At 38.8% G+C, this 22,046-nt stretch overlaps 1 protein-coding gene across 4 annotated transcripts in view; it reads right to left on the bottom strand.

Moving 5' to 3' along the window:
• HMG20A (high mobility group 20A) overlaps window positions 1–22,046 on the bottom strand; it is a 72,893-nt gene that overhangs the window by 17,039 nt on the left and 33,808 nt on the right. For all 4 annotated transcript variants that reach the window (XM_077780466.1, XM_077780465.1, XM_077780467.1 and 1 more), the window contains 3 exons: window positions 11,779–11,871; window positions 5,663–5,810; window positions 3,222–3,434 (listed from right to left, as the gene is read on the bottom strand). In XM_077780466.1, coding sequence (XP_077636592.1) covers window positions 3,222–3,434; window positions 5,663–5,810; window positions 11,779–11,867 — 450 coding nt within the window. In that variant the 5' untranslated portion in view covers window positions 11,868–11,871. The remainder of the gene's footprint in view (window positions 1–3,221; window positions 3,435–5,662; window positions 5,811–11,778; window positions 11,872–22,046) is intronic.

Genomic DNA, 22,046 nt, shown 5'->3' with positions numbered 1-22,046 from the left:
CTTTGTTTCTCTATCCCCAACCCATTTTGAGAGAATGATCTCATACATCAATTGGCCTTTTAAGAGACAGAAGAGTAGAGCACGAAAGCTGGGAGACACAAAGAACATAAAAAGGAATGACCTCATCCTATGGACCTAAAATGGACTACTATGACAGAGCTTATATCTACACTCTTTGTGCTATTAATTATTTAAACAAAGTCATTGATCTAACAGGATAATTTTGTTTAGTGGCCTGTCTTTTTCATTCATCAATTAGGTTGAAGAAATAAGGTATAAAAATAGTGCTTTTAAATGGACACAAACTAGAGTCAAGTATTATGTTAAAAACCTTGTCTTGTACAAGAGGCTGATGTAGGGGACAATTTAAGTACCCCAATATGAAAGTACAGTAATAAAATTATAAACCTTTGGGAAAGAAGAAATTAGTATGCTCATACCAACAATACATAACAAACAGGGGAGGAAAAGGGTTCTTGCTTAGGTGAGAATGCTGAAAGACGAGCGGTAAATGTGAAGGGAGTGCTAGAGTTGGAAAATTATAATTTTGCAACTCTCATGGTAAAGATTAGATCAAGCAAAAGTCATTAGTGGATGCTAAATCTACGGGGGAAATCGATATGGAAAGGACTATTTGTATGTTCTTAAAACATCTCTCCACAGATTGCTTATTAATTGTAAAGGAGAATAAAAAACTTTATCAAGAGAGCAAAACTAACATGACCAATGAGGAATAAGGACATTGTGTGCCTGCACATGTGATACCCAGAGAAGGACACAATACCACCCATGCAGTATTCTAAGAACACATAATCTCAATGTCATCACAAGGAAACATTAGACAAGTACAAAATGAGAAATGTTCGTTAGAGGAAAACAAAAAGGAGGTGGAAAAAGAGGGAGGGACTGCATTCTTAAAAAATATCAATGTCATGAAAAACCAAGAAAGACTATGGAAATATCGCAGATTAAAGGAGTCTAGAGTTCTGACTATGAAACACAAAATGCTGCTGTTGGGCAGGAATCTGAACTGGAGGGGGGAAATGTCAGAGGAAGGATGTTAGGTCAACTGACAAAACTAGAATATAGATAGTAAATTAGATGAAAGTATTGTGTTAATATAAAATCATACAGTTGATAAGGAAACTATGTGTAAGAAAATATGTCTATTTTTAGGAAATACACACTGAAATATTTAGCGGTGAAGGGCGATGAAGTACATAACTCACCCTCAAATGATTTTGAAAAAAGGTGTGTGTGTGTGTGTGTGTGTGTGTGTGTGTGTCAGAGCAAGTGAGCATGAGTGAGCATGTATGCGTAGCTTGTTGAGGAGAGTATAAGTGCATATGCAAATGGACAGATGGGGTAAAATGTGTTTAACTACAGGCAAATCTGGGTAAAGGGTATTTAGGTGTTCTTTGCACTATCCTGTGTTTGTAACTTTCTGTACATTGAAACCTTTTCCAAATAAAAAGTTAAAAACAGGGGGACTAGGCAGCTCAGTCTGTTAAGCGTTGGACTTTGGCTCAGGTCATGATCTCATGGTTGGTGAGTTTGAGCCCTGTGTTGGGCTCTCTACTGTCAGCCTGCTTTGGATCCTCTGTACCCCTCTCTCCCTGACCCCCCCTCTCAAAAATGAACAAACATAAAAGAAAAAGTTAAAAACAAACAAAAACAAACACAAAAACCCTTGTCCTACCTAACAGTGGTTATCTCTGGAGAGGATTAACATTACTTTTGCTTTTTCCTTTACATACTTCTGTATCATCTTTAAAAAAAGTTAAACAAAGAGCATATAGCAATTTTGAAATTAAGAAATTAAAAAGAAAAGAGTAACCAATGGAGTATGAACAGCTCACGATCCCTTTATACAGTAGGGCTAAAATAATAGACACTATGCACTGGTTTTTTCACTTGCCTACTGCCATAAAGAGCTTCAAGTTGTAACGTAATATAATCTCCTTGAAATTTTCTGAATTCAATTAATTCCCCAGCGTATTTTTCAATTTGGCTTTAGTCTGTGTGGAATCCTTTTTTAAAAAGTATGAAGCATAAAAGAAATAAAGCTATCTTTTAGATGATGAGAATGCGGGGAACTTTTAACCCCAAGCCACTCCCACAATCTACCATCATTCCGCTTTTGTGGCATTTCAACCAATTTGTGGCTATATTGTCCTTAATTCCTCTCAACCCTCTCTAACAAATGGATTTGTTTCAGTTTGGCAACAGTGTTAGTTTTTGCTTCGAGAAGAATTCAAATAGTTCTTGTCTTATTTTTCATAGTAGGTTAAATTTGTCAGAACTCTTGTTAAAAAAATTTAAACAAAAATCTTATGTGAACAGCAGAATTTTATCAAATGACGTTTTCTTATTCAACTCCTGACTTTTCATTTAACTTGGTGGTATAAATTATATTGACAGATTTCTTCATTTCTTAATATTGAATCACATTTTACAAAATTTTTATATGAACTCTCAGCATATAAGTCAAATAAAAGTAGAGCTGCTTTGCTTAGGGGGTGCTCCTAGGGCCCCTCCTGTTTGCACCCCTGCAGCATACCCTGAAACAGTATAAAAACCACGGTGCTAGAGAAAAGAGCTATGATGAATCCTGCTATTCTGTTCTTCTAGGCCCATGACAAAATTGAAGAATCAAGCACCCTTCCTCTTTGTGTTTCTGACAGAAGCTATTTTTGAGGCATGATCAAAACCAAGCAAAGGGGGGCGCCTGGGTGGCTTAGTCGGTTAAGCGTCAGACTTTCGCTTAGGTTATGATCTCGCGGTTCGTGGGGTCGAGCCCCGCGTCGGGCTCTGTGCTGACTGCCAGCTCAGAGCCCGGAGCCTGTTTCAGTCTGTGACTCCCTCTCTCTCTGACCCTCCCCTGCTCACGCCGTCTCTCTCTCTCTCCTAGAAATAAATAAAACATTAAAAAAAAAAAAAAAGGCAAAACCAAGCAAAGGGGGGCGCCTGGGTGGCTTAGTCGGTTAAGCGTCCGACTTTCGCTTAGGTTATGATCTCGCGGTTCGTGGGGTCGAGCCCCGCGTCGGGCTCTGTGCTGACTGCCAGCTCAGAGCCCGGAGCCTGTTTCAGTCTGTGACTCCCTCTCTCTCTGACCCTCCCCTGCTCACGCCGTCTCTCTCTCTCTCCTAGAAATAAATAAAACATTAAAAAAAAAAAAAAAAGTCAAAACCAAGCAAAGGATCAGGAATAGGAACAATTACCTGTTTTTCCTCAGGGGGCAGTTTACTCCATTCATTGCCTAACATTCTTGTGATTTCTGGAAATGGGACTTCTGGTCTTTTTGCTCGAAGCTGTTCTCGACGCTCATTCATGAATCGAACATACCCTGTAAGGGGGGATTTGGGTGCGTTGCTGTCTCGAAGAGGTTTCTTCCTCTTTCTTCCTTTGGACCAACCTCCTCGTTTACTTCTTTGCTATAAGACAAAATAAAAAAGCCAAAAACCAAATTACAGAATCCACCCAGAAAACACAACAATAAAACAAACAAACAAAACAGCGTAAGAGTTGCATTTTCCTACTATCAAGAGCCTGGATATTCAAAGCTCTCCAAATCGGTCATAGGTACAAATGACTGCAGTGTAGTCTTCAAGAAGGAACTCTAGATGGTTCGCCTGCACATCCTTTCATGTGCCACACTGCAAAATGTGACATTAAGGGACTAATCCTAACTGATGAGAAGGTGGGTACCATGATCACATAAGCTTTGTCTTTCATACACACTTAACAAGTCCTGACTCCCGACAGAGGAATTTTCTAAACGAGAAACGTGGCGCATCACAGTGCTGTGCCAGAGGAGCAGACACTGTCACAGTGGATCAGAACAAGATGTCATAAGCACTGGGCAAAGGGACAAGCTCTAGTACAGGGATTAAAAATAATTCGTGAAGGATAATTTTCATTGATACCATTCAAAGACCAGTTCATTTCCCATAGTAGACAACATATAGATTTCTAAATTACCATATGAATTTCAAGTATAATATATCCAAAATGAATACTTAGTTTTTCGGCTTGATGACTTGTTCCTTAAGACGTTTATTTTATAAAGTCAGAGGTCTTTATATGTTGTTGATTACATCAAAAAATGAAACCACCTCAAAAAAGTTAAAAAATTAAAAAAAAATGTTAATTTATTTCTGAGAGAGAGAGAGAGAGAGAGAGAGAGAGTGTGAGCAGGGGAGGGTCAGAGAGGGAGGGAGATAAGGAATCTGAAGCAGGCTCCAAACTTTGAGCTGGCTGTCAGCACAGAGCTCGATGCAGGGCTTGAACCCGCGAACCATGAGATCATGACCTGAGCCAAAGTTGGACGCTTAACCGTCTGAACCACCCAGGTGCCCCCCAAAAGTTTAAAGGACTGAGTTACTACTGATGTTTTACCATAGCCCTTTCTCTTTGTCCTTTGTTGTTTTTTTTTTAAAGTTTGTTTGTTTGTTTATTTACTTTGAGAGTGACAGAGAGAGCACATGGGGGGGAGGGGCAGACAGACCGAGCCATCCAAGTACGCCATCTCTTTGTCCTTTTTAATGAGATGCAAGCTCCCTCATACTTTTGTTTCATATTTTTACAAATACACAGAGCTTATCAGTTAATAAAGTTTTATGGATACAAGAATTCTTCTTTCAGAGAAGAGAAAGATAAGTGAAAAATGGGACAAAAACATTGAATATTAATTATAGTACTGTACTCCTCCAAAGTATTACGAATTACTATTCACCACTGGGCAAATGGTATATTTGCTATCAGCTTTTTTTGTTTTTCTGATTTCATCTTGTAAACTTAGTAACATTAAAGCTACTAAGAATTTTAAGATGTTTAGGAAGCTTCAATGATTCATTACAATCTTTAAGGATGCCAACCTGAAAAGAATCAGCTCTTTTAAGAAAAAAGATGATGGGACACTGGGGAGGCTCAGTTCTTTGAGCTTCTGACTCTTGATCTCGGCTCAGGTCCTGATCTCATGGTTTGTGGGACTGAGTGCCGTGTTGGGCTCTGCACTGGCAGCATGGAACCTACTTGGGATTTTCTCCCTCTCTCTCTGCCCCTCCCCTGCTTGCACTTGCTCTCACAATAAATAAATAAATAAATGTTAAAAATAAATAAGAAATAAGGTGAAATTCATGGTGGAGCTCTTTTATGACTAAAAAAGACTGCCTAACATGGACAATGTCATCAATCAATTGCAAGGAACACTGAAAGTCCAACAAGCGCATGGCTGCCCCAGACCCACATGGAACCTTGTGTGAACTGGAGAAGGATGCCTTCTATGGGAGGGTGAGTGGCTTGATAAGCAGTGTGGCTCCTCTGGGCACATATGATTCCATGCTGTAGGGCTTGGTGTGTATATAGTGTGTGGCCTTGAACAAGGGCATGTGCACTTCTCACTAATTACTTATTTAAATCATTCATTCATTCAATAAGCATTTGTTGAGCATTTAATATGATATAGATATACATTTATTAAGTAGGGGGAAAAAGAGTCTACTTGTCTCTATGTCATTAAAACAATTAATATGGTTCTATGAAGAAAATTCTGCAGAATGTAGGGGGGCCAGAGGATGAACACTTTGATCAATTCCTTTGCTGACTGCTTCTTCAGAAACTTCAGAGACTGGTAAGAGGAAGAGATGCTTCTTCAGCTTACCTCATCTTCATGCCTCTGTTCAGTGCCTTCTGCTGTATTTGAAGCCTCATTCTGAAGCAACTGACCTTGAGAGAGATCCTCCACAAATTCTGGATTGGTGGTGGATGATGTGGCTCCGCTACTGTAGGGAACCTCTGGGTGGGTTAACCTTAAGAATAACAGACACATGGGCAATGGTTCAGTTATCAATAGCATCAAAAATTGCTACTTACCAAGGTTCAAGACAAATTTCCCTGTCAACAAAAGCAGAAGCCAGCTTTAATTCTCCCACCTCGTTTGTGTAAATGTAAACAAGGTCTCTAGAACAGTTACAGAGCATTTAAAAAACTAGTTTCAGTGTCTGATTGAACCTGGTCATTTTCATGGAGATGTCTTCTATTAAAAACAACTGGGGGCAACAGGGTGGCTCAGTTGGTTAAATGTTCGAATTTTAGATTCAGCTCAGGTCATGATTTCAAGGTTCCTGAGTTCAAGCCCCACACAGGGCTCCGCGATGATGGCGTGAAGCCTGCTTGAGATTCTCTCTTCCCCTCCCCTGCTCATTTGTTCTTCCTCTCTCTCTACAAAAATTTTTGAGAGAGAGAGAGAGAGACAGCATGAACAGAGAAGGGTCAGAGAGAGAGGGAGATACAGAATCTGAAGACAGACTCCACGCTCTGAGCTAGCTGTCAGCACAAAGCCTGACACAGGGCTCAAACCCATGGACCGGGGGATCATGACCTGAGCCGAAGTAGGACACTTAACTGACTGAGCCATTCAGGCGCCCCTCCCCTAAACTTTTATATGCTACTTTTCATGTATATCTCCAGTGTAAAGGGAAATACTATTAATGGAAAAGGAGAATAGGAATGGCAGTTGTAGAGGCAGGCTGCCCGATTACAGAGGGTGTAAGAAATATCTCTCATGGTACATTCCATAGGTTATTCCCTCTTGGGCTGAAGTGTTTATTGACAACCAGATCATCTAATATTATTAAATTCAGTAGGTTCAGGTATAAAGGTTAAGAAATCAAACATATATTTCTTCTCTGTTTTCAACATTGTGTTCCATGAGTTGGAACTCATGAGTCAGCAAACCAGATCTTATTCATCTGAAAAGTAGATATAAGCAGGTAGATGATTGGATTCAGTCATTATTCTGGAAGAATATATCCTTCATAGGGTTATAGGCAAATAATTACAAGGCAATGTAAGTACTAAAACAGAGGTCTGTAAAAAGTGTATGGTAGAAGGTATGATGAATTTTATACATATACAGAGGATGTTAAGAAAGGTTTTACAGAGTCTTGAAAGATAAATAGGTATTCGTCAGGTAAACATCATTACAGGCAGAAAGGACAGAGTATAAAAGGAGTAAGGGCAACCTCTCAGGAGGCTACTGCTATAGAGTAAGTGAGAGACAGGCAGGCAGGATTGAGAATAGGGGAGAGATAACTTCAGGGATAGAGAGAACTTAATGGCTGAGTCAAAGGTAACTCTATGGGTGATTATGTACTATTAGCCAAGGTCAACTGGAAAGTGTGTGGAGGGAGTGAAGTGGGGTGGGTGTAAGGCAGACAGATGAGAAAATGGTCAAGTCTGAAACACTCATGGCATAATTAAGTGGAGCTGTCCCACAGACAACTGGAAACCTGCACTGAGAGAACAGAAGTGAAGAAAACCAGAAAAACAGGAAGTGCTAGATATTCTCCAGAAAGAGAGAGGAAAGTCAGGACAGAACTCTGTTGGAAAAGATCATTTGAGGAGCAAGCGTTAGAAGAAGTGAGAAAGAGTAGGCAGGGCATTAAGAGATTTAGGAGAAGGGCGCTTGGGTGGCTCGGTTGGTTAGGCATCTGACTTCAGCTCAGGTCATGATCTCGCGGTTTGCGGGTTCGAGCCCCACATCGGGTTCTGTGCTGGCAGCTCAGGGCCTGGAGCCTGTTTCAGATTCTGTGTCTCCCTCTCTCTCTGCCCATCCCCCTCTCATGTTCTGTCTCTCTCTGTCTCAAAAATAAATAAACTATAAAAAATTAAAAAAAAAAAGAGAGAGATTTAAGAGAGCCTAGGCTCAGTTGATTGAGCGTCTGGCTTTGGCTCAGGTCATGATCTCATGGTTCGTGGGTTCAAGCCCTGCATTGGGCTCTGTGCTGACAGCTCAGAGCCTGGAACCCGTCTTTAGATTCTGTGTCTCTCTCTCTCTCAAAAATAAATAAGAACATTTTTAAAAATTTAAAAAAAAAAGAGAGAGATTTAGGAGAGAATACTGTCAAAGAGGCCAAGGCAGAAAGACTTTTTACAAGTGGGTATTAACCAAGTGAAAAGCAGCAGATGTTGAAGAAGATAGGCTAAAAAGTATCTGCTAAATTTGAAGACCTGAAGGTTGTTGGCAACTTTAGGGAGCAGGGATTTAGTAGAATTAGGGGAATAAAAATCAGATTCCAGTGGGCTGAGAAATGAATGAAAGCAGATGCACCCTGTCCCGGAAATAAAAGAAATTACACTTTTCTGATCCTTTCTAGAAGACGTAATAGATAATTTTAAGCAGGAGTTTCCTACATTTTTGAGATCTTTGAGGTCCTTAGAAAAAGACTAAGAGAATTTATGAACTCAATGCCAATCATCTGCTCTGAAAAGAGGCACCATGGGAGACCCAGTTTGATCTTGGTAGCTTCGTTTTCCAGGTGTTTCAATCACTTTGGATGTCTTTGGCAACTTGTTCCTTCACTCACTATTGTTCCAACAATGCCTCTATTTTTAAGTTACTAATTCTTGTACATTCTTATTTCACTATAATATGAGAGCTAGGTTTGGGAAAATGTATGAATCCTAGGAGTCCCTCACTGAAGTGAACAGAAACCAGAGGGGAGCAGTCACAGGCGTCAAATGCCTTGGAGATGACAAGTTGGACACCGTTGGAGGGAATAAAAGGTTCTTTTGTTCCTATTAATGAGTTGGCACACTCTTAGTTAAAGCCAACAACCCTTCCATTTGTGCCATGGACCCCACAGCGTCTAGCTTATTCCAAGACAGGTTTTCAGCAACTCTACCCTCTCCTGCATTACCAATTCTTCCCTGTCTACTGGATCAGCCTAATCAGCAAACAAATGTGGCATTTTTTACTCTTACCTTGTTACCTTAAAACAAAATGAAACAAAACAAAAAGCACTCTCTGGATCCCACTTCATTTCTCTCCCTTCCATTATAGAATTATTCGTAAAGACAGTCCCCAACTTAAGATGGTTTGATTTATGACTTTTCAACTTGATGATGGTGTGAACGTGATATAGATTCAGTAGACCCCACACCGGCACATTTGTATTTGGATTTTTTTGAGCTTAGTGATATGCCGTGTGATCCTCTCTCACAATGCTGGGCAGCTGAAATGAGCCTCAGCTCCTGGTCAGCCTCACGATCGCCAGAGTAAACAACTGATACCCTTATGACCATTCTGCATCCATAAGAGTGTTGTTTATCACTTTCAGTACAATATTCAACAAATTACAGACATTCAACACTTTATTATAAAATGTCTTTGTGCTGGATGATTTTGCCTCACTGTAGGCTAATGTAAGTGTTCTAAGCACGCTGAAGGTAGGCTAGGCTAAGCTATGATGTTCAGTAGATTAGGTGCATTAAGTGCATTTCTGACCAATGATATTTTCAATTTACTCTGGGTTTATCTGGATGTAATCCTATGGTAAGCTGAGGAAAATCCATACTCTGAAAAGAATTGTTTATGCATATTGGCTTCAATTTCTCTTCTTTCATTCTTTCTTAAACCTAACCTCAAGGACCTGTGTACTTACAATTCTTGTAAAAGTCACCAATGCCCTCCATGCTAAATTCAGTGCCATTCTCAGCCTTCATCTTACCCGACCTTCCAAAAGTTTTTAACACAGTTGATCTCTTGCTCCTAAAATACTTTTTAAACTTGTTTTCCAGGACACGGCACTCCTCTGGTTTTTGTGCTACCTTTTTAGCTATTCCCTTTAGTGTTCTTTGTTGACTTTTCCTCTTCTGCCTGGCTTCTAAATGCTAGTGTATCCCAGAGCTCAGGCATTAGATCTCTTATCTTTGCTATCTACATAGTGCTCATTTCTTCAGTGATCTCCGCCAGTCTGCAGCTTTAAATATCAGGTATGTGCCGATGACTCCCATGTTTCTTTTTCTAGTCTAGACCTCCCCTAACCCCTAAGCCCTATATCAAGCTGTCTATTTGACATTTCTGCTTGGATGTCTAACAAGCATCTCATATTTAAAATCTCTAAAATTGAGCTCCTGCTCAGTTTTCCCCATCTAAGTCAATGGCATTCATCTTTTTGGTCGGTTAGGCCAACAGTTTGGAGTTGTCTTTGTTTTTTTCTCCCTTCTCACATCTCATCTTGTCTTTCAAGCAAATCTTACTTGGTTTATCTTCAAAATATATGTTGAATTCTACATGTCACCAAACCCCATTCCCATTATCCCTGAACCCTCTCCAATGAGGCTTCACCCCTACTACTCCACCAAAAATACTCTTGTCAAAGTCACTAGTGATATTCTTTAAGTCAACATCTCTCAATTGAATTATTTCAGGAGCTTAACTCATCTCCTTGCTTCAGTCCCTGCTCCATTCACTCTATTCTCAATATAACAGCCACCGAGATCCTATTAAAAAGTAAATCATATCAGATCATTCTGCTCAAAATCCTCCAATGCTTTCCCACCTCTCTCAGAGTGCCAGTTAAAAGTGCTTACTCTGACCTATAAAATCCTACATGATCTAGTCCCTTGCTACTCAAAGTATGGTTCCTCACTGCCTGGGAACGCACTATGATGTAGGATCTCTAGCCTTCACTCAGAATTTCTGACTCAGAAAGCACCAATGTAGTCCTCTACCACCCTCTCCTCGCTATACTATGCTCCAGCCACACTGGTTTCCTGGGTATTTGTAAAAGGTAGAAACATTTCTAACCCAGGGTTTTTGCACTTCTTCTTCCTTCTGCCTAGAATAATCTTCCCCAGATAACTGCATGCTACCTTACCTCTTTCGGGTCTTTATTCAATTCACTTTTAAAGCCTTTCTGGAACATCTTCTCCAAAACTGCACCCCAAAGCCTTCCTATCCCTCTTCCCTGCTTAGTTAATCCATAGTTTTAAAAACATAGTATGTATTTTACTTAATTATGCTGTTTATTCCCTGATGTCCCCAATAGAATTTAAGCTCTTATGGGGATTGATATTTTTGTCTGCTTTGTTCATTGCTTGGTATCCAGATGCCTAGAACAGTGTCTGGCACATAGGAGACACTCAGAAAATTTTTCTTGAATGAATTGGATTTAGCAACTAGGCAGCTTTTAGAAAAGTTTTGGAGAACAGCTTTATCTGAATAGTAAGGTCAGAAGGCAGATACTAATGAAGAAAGAAATAAATGTGAGGTAAGGAAACAGAATTACAAAGTCTAGTCTATTTTTAAAGAGTTCTAAAGAATATTAAAATAATTCATTGCAGGGATTAGCTAGTACTTCAGTCTATTAGTGAATACATTTCTTCCATGGCAAGTAACTTCTAAATAGAAAAGATAAAAACTCAAGTGGCACAGAGATTTTCAAGGGAAGAGGGACTATTGCTATTAGCCCTTTTCTATATTCCTTTACACATCTGTCCGAAAAATACCAAAGAAAGGATATGGGGGGGAGAAAAAGGAAGAGAAGTCAGTCAAGTCAGAGCTCCTAGGCATCTTGAAAAATGAGCCATATTAAAAAATCAGATCTAAAAAAAAAAAAAGCAGACCTCGGGGGGAAAAATGATTTTAATATCTGTGGCAATTCAAACAGAAAATGAACTTGATTTTCAGCGCTAGCCCGTGGCAGGTATTTACTTAATAGTGACTATGTAATTCTCTTAACCAGGAGGAACTGATGAGTCCTAGATCTACATATGTGTTCCAGTTCACAGGCACCGGAACACTGCAAATGACAGCTGAATGCGGATCACAAAGCAGCTTACAATGGCTCTCACTCTCTCTTCTGCAAAGCGTAACAAACATAACTTCTGTTTTTATGATATACAATGGGGTCTCTTTAGCACCTCCTACATTATCAGAAGCTTTGTTCTGAAGCCTAGGTGGAGGCCCAATATCCCAGAGCAGCTGCTCACCCAGTTGTGGCCAGATCATTACTCTCCTTGCAGCCATCTTCATCTGCAAAAAGGGGCGGCAGGGTGGAGCTAGTCATCAAGGTTTCCATCTCTCTGAAAGGAAGCGAGAATCAGAAAATAAATATAATGGCTTAATTACTTCCAGGTGAAGTTCCATTAATATAAGAGCCAGCCCTTCCTAAATTGATCACATCAGTAGCAGAAAAGAAACGACCTAAACGTTTATTTTCTTGATCTGGATATATCAACTTAAACATGGGTGAATGGGTTCTTAACTTTGGTCTTACTGACTGACCAGACTAAAAAGAGTTAGATTTTAATAAATGGGACAGAGTTTGTAAATTCCCTTTTGTTCATTCAGAATGCCTTCAAAAGTATTCTTCATTTGCCTTAAAAACTGTTGAGCAGAGTAACTCAGAAACACAGAGTAATTCAGCTACTCTGAACAAGTTATTCAACGTCTTTGAGATATTATTTCACCATCTTAGACACAGACAAAATTGCTGACTTGATCCACAGGGTTATTGTGAAGGATTAAACTGAAAGAGCTTCATAAACAGAGAAAGGCTAAGATGCTAAGTGCTTTGAGTATTATTATATAAAGCAAGGTATTGTTGTTACAGCATTACCAGGTCTCAGTCCCAGATGAATCATCCTTAGATTAAATGGTAACAAACTGAGCCCTCCAAAAGTAAATAATGCAAAGGAAGTAGAGGCTGGAAGGCATACTGATGTGGTGCAGAGGTAAAGAAACCTCACTTCCAGGTCAGAAATATGCTCCACATCACCATGATGACCAACGGAAATAGCCTGTACCTGGGTACAGGAAACAGCTAAGCTTAATTGAAGAAAACAAAATAAATCACAAGAACTTGAAGGTTATCAGACTGAAAGGATAAGAGGACAAAGTGACAAAGAGAGTAATTTCACTTAGCATCTCACTACAAAGAAAGATTTTTCTCTTTCAAGGCTTCCCAACTGCTTCACCCCATTTAGCCAAGAGCAGCAGCCTTCCATTCATGGTGGAAGTGATATTCAAACAAAACATTCAACAGTGACCCCAAACAGTAGCCACTTAAGGGGAACTGCAAACCACTCAAGAAAAAGAGTGCCTCAATCAAACAGGGAGAACTGAGAAGCAAGTTATGCGAATTCACTCAGGAGCTCCCTCAGCAGTTATTTCAGGGGTTGCTGCTAAGGAGACCCAGTGAAATTGCAATCAAGGAGAAAGCAGGGCAGCCCAAGCAAGCTAGGATTCATACCACTGACGTGGAAACCCAAGGAAGAAGCAGACGGCACTGACACCAAATTCTAAATGTCCAATAGAGTAATTTACTTCAAAAATGATAACACCGACGGCTTACTTCTTATTCTTATTTTCTTGTTTTCACTTCTAAATTTTTTATTTAATAGAACGGCTTCATAAATGGCTTACTGTGAAAAAATGCATCTCTGTATGTCTATTACCCATTGCAGTGGGTAGAGCATGGAAAGCAGAGAGAAATTTCGGACTCAAGCAGGGGTTTATTCCATGTGCCAGGATGCTTTGCTAACCATTCTCAATTCCTTCAAGACAGGGGGTTTACAAAGTGCTCTAACAAATACCGCAACATTCCATTCTAGATGTTTCCTAGAATAATCCTGACATAGGTATATTTACATTTTAATTTGATTTTAATTCACATTATCCACAGACCAGATTAGAGTCTGGGCTTTACGGGCTGCTAACATCACCTTACACTGATATTCATCTTACCAAAACAAAAACAAAACAAAAACAAAAACCCCAATCAATTAGATGCCATACAGTCTAACTGTAAACCAAGAGCAAACATTCAAATAGTTGGATATTCACTCCCAAACCTTAGAAGGACCCATTTAACTGGCTTCTTAGTAAAGTCTCCCTAAAAGTAAATGGCCTTTCAATAATGTTAAGATTCAGCATTTGAAGTTCCTGGCATCTCTTACTGGACCTCAAAGGTGATATATTATCTGGCAGGGGGACAAATGAAGTCTTTTCACTCACTGTGCCAACATGACCCTCTGTGAATGTTTCCCAGTTCTCCTCAGTCATTGTTGAGGTACTGGGAGGCAGCTGGACAACACAACCTTAGCAACATATAAACACATCATATAAACAGAGGAAGTTGAGAAACACAAATGTCTTGCTCTTTTTCTTAAGTTTGTTTTGCTGAACCCATATGGCTTCAGATACATTTTCTCTAGTGTTACTGAGTAGTCAGGTCCCTAAGAAATGAGTAATAAAGTGGGTGGAAGGTTAAGGGGCCAAGAGCAACAAAAGAAGGAAATGAGGAAAAAGTCCAGGAAAATCCAAGAGTCTCTAAACTAGTCCAATAAGTTGGAAAAGAAAATGATTCCCAAAAATATGGCTGGGATCCGGCAAGATTCTGCTTTCATATGGTCCATGTGGGGGTGATTCAAACTGAATCACGGTTACTAAGCCATTGATTGCCAAAAAGCCTCTCAGTGTAGCATCTGTGTCTGATAATGTCTCAGTACAGAGGTCAAACTGAACTTTGAAATTCTATGTGAAGCATTTAAGAAATGTAATGACTGCTACTCTGGAAGGGACAAGAAGAAAAATATGAACAAAGACAAAGCAATATACAAATCTGGTTCTCCGATGCAGTTTACATAAGTAAGCATATCATGCAGATGTCTTGGCAGACAGGTTCTGTACCCAGTGAAGGCTTCTACCAGGAGGCCTCAAAAAATGGTGTGGGCTTATACTTTAACCCAGGGTCCAGTCTGTAGCTGTGGAAATCCAAAAATTCCCTCTAATACTAACCACTCCCTGAAAAAAATGGATGTATAAAACACAGTGCCAATTTAAGATATTTTAATGACAATTATAAAAATTGTAATGATAATTATCTTAAGCACACTAGGTATTTATTGGCCAGTCAACACATTTTCTCCCTGTAGTAATATGGGGAGCCAAACTATATTCAAAACGTTGCTTTGGTCAATACACGTGGGGCTTAAGAAATGTTCCTCAATAGGGTACCTGGGTGGCTCAGTCGGTTAAGCCTCTGACTTCAGCTCAGGTCATGATCTCACAGTTCGTGGGTTTGAGCCCCGCGTTGGGCTTTGTGCTGACAGCTCAGAGCTTGGAGCCTACTTCCAATTCTGTGTCTCCTCCCCTGTCTGCCCCTCCCCTGCTCATGTTCTGTCTCTCAAAAATAAATAAATGTTAAAAAAAAAAAAGTTCCTCAACTAAGATTTTCCTAGTAATCCTTCCCAACAAAAGGGATGATCTCAACAATGAGACTACATTATTCCAAATGTGTTGGACAGGGCTGAAAGCCCAATTTATACCTAGATTTTCTGGGGCTGGCTCTTTTCAAGCACCCTTTCCTTATACTCCATATGTTAATCCCACTTCATTAAGTTCTTTCATAGAGATGCACAACATTCTTTCCCCTAACATACCTCAGAGTTGAGAGGTGGCATTCTGCCTTCTTTGTCCACATGAAACCCTTATGTAAAACTCTCAGCTCTTTTCAAAATCATGTCATTTGGCTAACCAACCTCAAATTCAAATGTGTCTGACCACAATTTCCTATCATTTCAGCTTTCTCAATTACTTCTACTACAACTGACCTAACCGCACAAACCGCTATTCATTCTATTTTTTAAAAATATTTATTTAATTTTGAGAGGAGAGAGAAAGAGAGAGAGAGAGGGAGAGAGAGCGCACACAGGTGCAGAGAGAGAGGAGGATAGAGGATCCAAAGTGGGCTCTGTGCTGATAGCAGAGAGTCAGATGCCGGGCTCAAACTCACGAACCGTGAGATCACGAGCTGAGCCGAAGTCGGATGCTTAACTGACTGAGCCACCTAGGCTGTCCTGAAAGAGAATTTAAAGTAATGACCATTAAGATACTCACTAGACTTGAGAAAAGAGTGGAGAACATCAGTGAGACCCTTAAAAAAGAGATAATAAACAAATCAGAGATGAAGAACACAATAAATGAAATTACAAACAACTAGATGGAATAAACAGCAGGCTAGAAAAGGCAGAGGAATGAATTAATGATCTGGGAGACAGAGTAATGAAAAGTAATCAAGCTGAGCAGGTGAGAGAAAAAAATTATGCAAAATGAGAAGAGACTCAGGGAACTCAGCGACTATCAAGGGTAACCACATTCACATTATAGGGGTCCCAGGAGAAGAGAGAAACAAGGAGGCAGAAAATTTATTTGAAGAAATAATAGCTGAAAACTTCTGTAAGGAAACAGATATCCAGATCCAGGAGGCAGAGAGATTCTCCCAACAAAAATCAACTCAGGGAGGTCTATACCAAGACACACAGTAACTAAAATGTCAAAAAGTAGTGATTAAAAGAGAAATTTAAAAGCAGCAAGAGAAAAGAGGACTTTTCCTGGGAAATGTTATACACAAGGGAAATCCCATAAGGCTATAAGTGGATTTTTCAGCAGAAACTCTGCAGGCCAGAAGGGAATGGCATGACACATTTCAAAGTATTAAAAGGAAAAAATCTGTAGCCAAGAATATACTATTAGCAAGGTTATCATTCCCAATAGTAGGAGAGATAAAAGCTTTCTTAGGCAAGCAAAAGCTAAAGAATCATGACCACTAAACCTGCCCTACAACAAATGTTAAAGGGGAATCTTTGAGTGGAAAGGAAAGGCCATAAGTAAGAGTAAGAGAAGTAGGAAATAGAAAAGTAGTAAAAATAAATATATCTTTAGAAGTCAATCAAGGGATTCACAAAAGAAAATAATGTAAAATATGTTATCATGTACCTAAAACATGAGGGAGAGAAAGGTTGGGTTCAAACTTAAGTGACCATCAACTTAATATAGACTGCTATATGCAGAAGATGTGATACCATAAATCAAAAACCAGAAATAGATACACAAAGAATAAAGAGAAAAATTAAAATGTACCACTAAAGAAAGCCAGCAAACTGTGATAGAGAGCAAGAGAAGAAAGGATCAGAGAAGAAGGAATGGGAAATGATATAATACCAATTAAAAGAAAGACAGAGTAGCTATATTAATTTCAGATACAGCAGACTTCAGAGCAAAGAAAGTGATCAGGGAGAAAGAGGGACATTACATAATGCCAGGGGACAATAATCAAAGAAGACATAATAATCTTTAATATTTATATGTCTAACTATAGAGGGTCAAAACATGTGAGGCAAAAACTAATAAAAGTACAAGGAGAAACAGATGAATCCACAATTATAGCCAGAGACTTTAACACCCCTCTAACAGAAATAGACATTTGAGAAGATAGAAAATCATTAAGAACAATGTTTAACTCAACGGCACCATCTATCAACTGGATATAATTGATATCTATAGGACTACTTCATCTAACAAAAACAGATTACATATTTTTCTCTAGCTTACATGGCACATTTACTAAGATACACCAGATTCTGGGCCATAAAACATATCTTAGGGGCGCCTGGGTGGCTCAGTTGGTTAAGCATCTGACTTCGGCTCAGGTCATGATCTCACGATTTGTGGGTTTGAGCTCCACGTTGCGCTCTGTGCTGACAGCTAGCTTAGAGCCTGGAGCCTGCTTCGGATTCTGTGTCTCCATCTCTCTCTGATCCTTCCCTGCTCACACTGTCTCTCTTTCTCTTTCAGAAATAAATAAAAAAATTAAAAAAATACCTTAAATTTAAAAGAATAGAAAGAAACCATATAATGTTTACTTTCAGACCACAATGAAATTAACCTAGAAATCAGTAATAAAAAGAAGTTTGGAAAAATCCTAAAATACTTGGAAATTAACAACATACTTATAAATAACACGAGTCAAAGAAGAAACCAAGAGAAATTTAAAAATATTTTCATCTAAAAGAAAATGAAAATACAACTTATGGGGGTGCCTGGGTGGTTCAGTCAGTTGAATGTCCCAAGTATTGCTTTCAGCTCAGGTGATAATCTCACAATTTGTGGAAATGAGCCCTGCGTCAGGCTCTGTGCTGACAGCATGGAGCCTGCTTGAGATTCTCTCCCTCTTTCTCTCTCCTCTCTCTCTCTCTCTCTCTCCCCACGCCCCCAAACTCTCACTCACAATAAATACATAAACATTAAAAAATAAGAAAATATAGCTTATGAAAATTTGTGGGATACAGTAAAAACAGTGCTTAGAAGTAAATTTATAGCACTGAATGCATATGTTAGAAAAGAAGATCTAAAATCCATAATCTAAACTTCCACTTTAGGAACCTGGAAAAAGAAGAGCATATTAAATCCAAAGTAAGCAGAAGATAAGATATAATAGGGGCGTCTGGGTGGCTTAGTCAGTTAAGTGTCCGACTTTCGCTTGGGTCATGATCTCGCGATTCGTGGGTTCGAGCCCCACGTCAGGCTCTGTGCTGACTGCCAGCTCAGAGCCTGGAGCCTGTTTCAGAGTCTGTGATTCCCTCTCTCTCTGACCCTTCCCTGCTCATGCTGTCCTCTCTCTCCTAGAAATAAATAAAACATTAAAAAAAATTAAAAAAAAAAAAAGAAGATAAGATATAATAAAAATCAGAGTATAAATCAGTAAAATTTAGGGGTGCCTGGGTGGTTCAGTTAGTTGAGTGTCCAACTTTTGATCTAGGCTCAAGTCATGATCTCAAGGTTCATGGGATCAAGCCCCACATTAGGCTCTGTGCTGACAGCATGAAGCTTGCTTGGGATTCTCTCTCTCCTACTCTCTCTTCACCTCTCTTGCTTTTTCTCTTTTTCTCTCAAAATAAATAAATAAACTTTAAAATGTTAAAAAAAAGAGATCAGTAAAATTGAAAACAGGAAATCAATCAAGAAAAATCATCAAAACCAAAAGGTAGTTCTTTAAAAGGTCAATAGCATCAGTAAGCCTCTGGCCAGGCTAACTAAGAATAAAAGAGGGAAGACAGAAATTACTAATGTCAGAAATGAAAGAGGGGACACTACTACAGATATCATGGACATTAAAAGGAGAGTAAAGGAATATTATGGAAAACTTTATAGGCACAAAGATGAAATGGACCAATTCATTGAAAAATACAATCTGCCAAAACTCACAAAGAAACAGATAATCTGAATAGGCCTATATCTATTGAATAAATTGAATCAACACTTAATAAATTTCCAAAACAGAAAGCAGACACAGATGGGTTCATTGGTGAATTCTACCAAACATTTAAGGAAGAAATTACCAATCTTTGACCATCTCTTTCAGAGAACAGAAGTAGAAAGAATACTTCCTAATTCATTCTATGTGGCCAGCATCACCCTAATATCCAAACAAAGGCATTGCATACAGAAAACTATAGACAGGAGCATCTGGGTGGCTCAGTCGGTTAAGCATCTGACTTTGGCTCAGGTCATGATCTCGTGACCTGAGTTCGAGCCCTGTGTTGGGGTCTGTGCTGATAGCTCAGAGCTTGTAGCTTGCTTTGGATTCTGTGTCTCCCTCTCTCTCTGCCCCTCCTTGGTTCATGCTCAGTCTCTGTCTCTCAAAAAGTAAATAAACATAAAAAAAAAAAAAAAGAAAAGAAAACTATAGACCAATAGTTTTCATGAACACAGATATAAAAATCCTCAACAGAATATTAGCAAAGTGAATCAAACAATGTATAAAAAGAATTATACATCATGACCAAGCAAGATTCATCATAGATATGTAATGCAGGTTCAACATTAAAAAATTAATTAATGTAATCCATTATATCCATAGGATAAAGAAGAATCACATGATCAGGTACAGAAAAAGCATTTGATAAAATCTAACAGCTATTTGTGATACAAATTCTCAGCAAACTAGAACAGAAGAGAATTTCTTCAACTTGATAAAGAATACCTACAAAAAACCTTACAGTTTATACCATACTTCATGGTGAGAAACATAAAGCTTCTCCTCCAAGATCAAGGACAAGGTAAATGTCCACCCTCTACCCCAAAAGCTTTCCAACATTAGAGTGGAAGTCCTAGCTAATGCAATAAGTCATGAAAAGCAAATAAGAGGTATATAGATAAACTCCTGAAACTAATAAGCAAGTATAGCAAGGCTGCAAGATACAAGTTTAATATATAAAAGTTAAATGCTTACCTATGTATCAGCAATTAACAAGTAGGATTTGAAATTAAAAACACATTACCATTTATATAAGCATTCCCCAAAATGAAATACTTAGGTAATATCTATAAGACCTATATGAGAAAAACTATAAGACTCCAATAACAGATATCAAAGAAGTAATAAATAAGTGGAGAAATATTCTATGTTAATAAACAGGAAAACTCAATATTGTCAAGATGCCAGTTCTTTCCAGCTTGATCTATAGGTTCAACTCAATTTCAATAAAAATCCCAGTAAGTTATTTTGTGGATAAAAAAAAATGATTCTAAGTTTATATGGAGAGGCACAAGACCCAAAATAGCCAACTCAATACTGAAGGAGACGAACAAAGGTGGGAGACCAACATTACCTAACTTCAGAATTTCCTATTAAGTTACAATAATCAAGATTGTATGGTAGTGGTAAAAGATAAGACAAATAGATCAGTGAAATAGAATAGAGAGCCCAGAAATAAACTCATATAAAAACAGTCAACGCATCTCTGACAAAGGAGCAAAGGCAATACAGTAAAACAGACTGTCTCTTAACAAATGGTGCTTGAGGGGTTTGGTTCCTGGGTGGCTCAGTCGGTTAAGTGTCCAGCTTTGGGTCAGGTCATGATCTCGCGGTTTGTGGGTTTGAGCTCCACATTGGGTTCATGCTGACAGTTCAGAGGCTGGAGCCTGCTTTGGATTCTGTATCCTTCTCTGCCCCTCCCCTGCTCTCATTCTGTCTTTCTACCTCTCTCTCAAAAATAAATAAACATTAAAAAAAATGGTGCTGGAAAAACCAGACCTTCACATGCAAAAAAAGAAAAAAAGAAAGAATCCAGACACAGACCTTATACTCTTCACAAAAATTAACTCAAAATGGATCAGAAATCTAAATGTAAAGCATAGAACTACAAAATTCCTACAGGATAACATCAGAGAAAATCTAGATGATCATGGGTATGGCGACGATGACTTTTTAGACAAAACAACAAAGGCGTGATCCATGAAAGAAAGAAGTTGTAAGCTGGACTTCATTATAATGAAAAACTGTTCCTCTGAAAAAGACAATGTCAAAAGAATGAGGAGACAAGTCACAGATCTGGAGAAAGTATCTGCAGAAGACACATCTGATAAAAAATTTTTACCAAAAATACACAAAGAGCTCGTAAATCTTAACAGTAAGAAATAAACAATTCATTTTAAAAGTGGGCAAAAGACTTGAACAGCCTCCTCAACAAAGAAGATATACAGATGGCAAGTATGCATATGAAAAGATATTCAATATCACATGTCATTAAGAAACTGAAAATTAAAACGAGATACCACTATATAGCTAGTAAGATGATCACAATGGCTATTAAAAATCCAACACAGGGGTACCTGGATAACCTAGTTGGTTAAGCAACTGACTTCAGCTCAGGTCATGATCTTGCAGTTTGTGAGTTCGAGCCCAGCATTGGGTTCTGTGCTGACAGCTTCAGATTTTGTGCTGCCCCTCCCCTGTTCACATTCTCTCTCTCTCAAAAAATAAACATTAAAAATATATTTTAAAAAATTAAAAAAAAAATCCCAAACAGTGACAACACCAAATGCTGATGTGGATTTAGAACAACTCTATTTGTTGCTGGTGGGAATGAACACAAAATGGGACAGCTACCATGTAAGATCATTTGGTGTTTCATATTTTCTTTTTATTTTCTTTTGAGAGAGAGAGAGAGAGAGAGAGAGAGAAAGGGAGCATGGGAGGGGAAGGGGTACAGGGAGAGGGATAGAGAGATTCTTACACAGGCTCCATGCCCAGCTCAGAGCCTGATATGGGGCTCAATCCTACGAACTGTGAGATCATGGCCTGAGCTGAAATCAAGAGTCAGCCACCTAACTGAGGTACCCAGGTGCTCCCAAACCTTCTTACCAGCAACTGTATTCATTGGTATTTACCCCAAATAACAAGTATTTAGTATTTACGTCCACTAAAAACCTGCACATGAATGTTTATGGTAGTTTTATTCATAACACCAAAATTTGGACGCAACCGTGAGGTCTTTCAGGACGCAAGTCGATAAACTGTGGCACATCCAGATAATGGACTATTATTTGGTGCAAAAAAACAAATGAATTATCAAGCCATGAAAAGATATGGAGTAAACTTAAATGCATATTACTATGTGAAAGTCATTCTGAA

This window comes from Crocuta crocuta, unplaced genomic scaffold (genome assembly GCF_008692635.1).
Source record: "Crocuta crocuta isolate KB4526 unplaced genomic scaffold, BGI_CrCroc_1.0 scaffold310, whole genome shotgun sequence".
Classification (NCBI taxonomy): Eukaryota; Metazoa; Chordata; class Mammalia; order Carnivora; family Hyaenidae; genus Crocuta; species Crocuta crocuta.
Note: the sequence above shows the minus strand (reverse complement) of the source record. Positions and strands in the feature narration are given on the sequence as shown.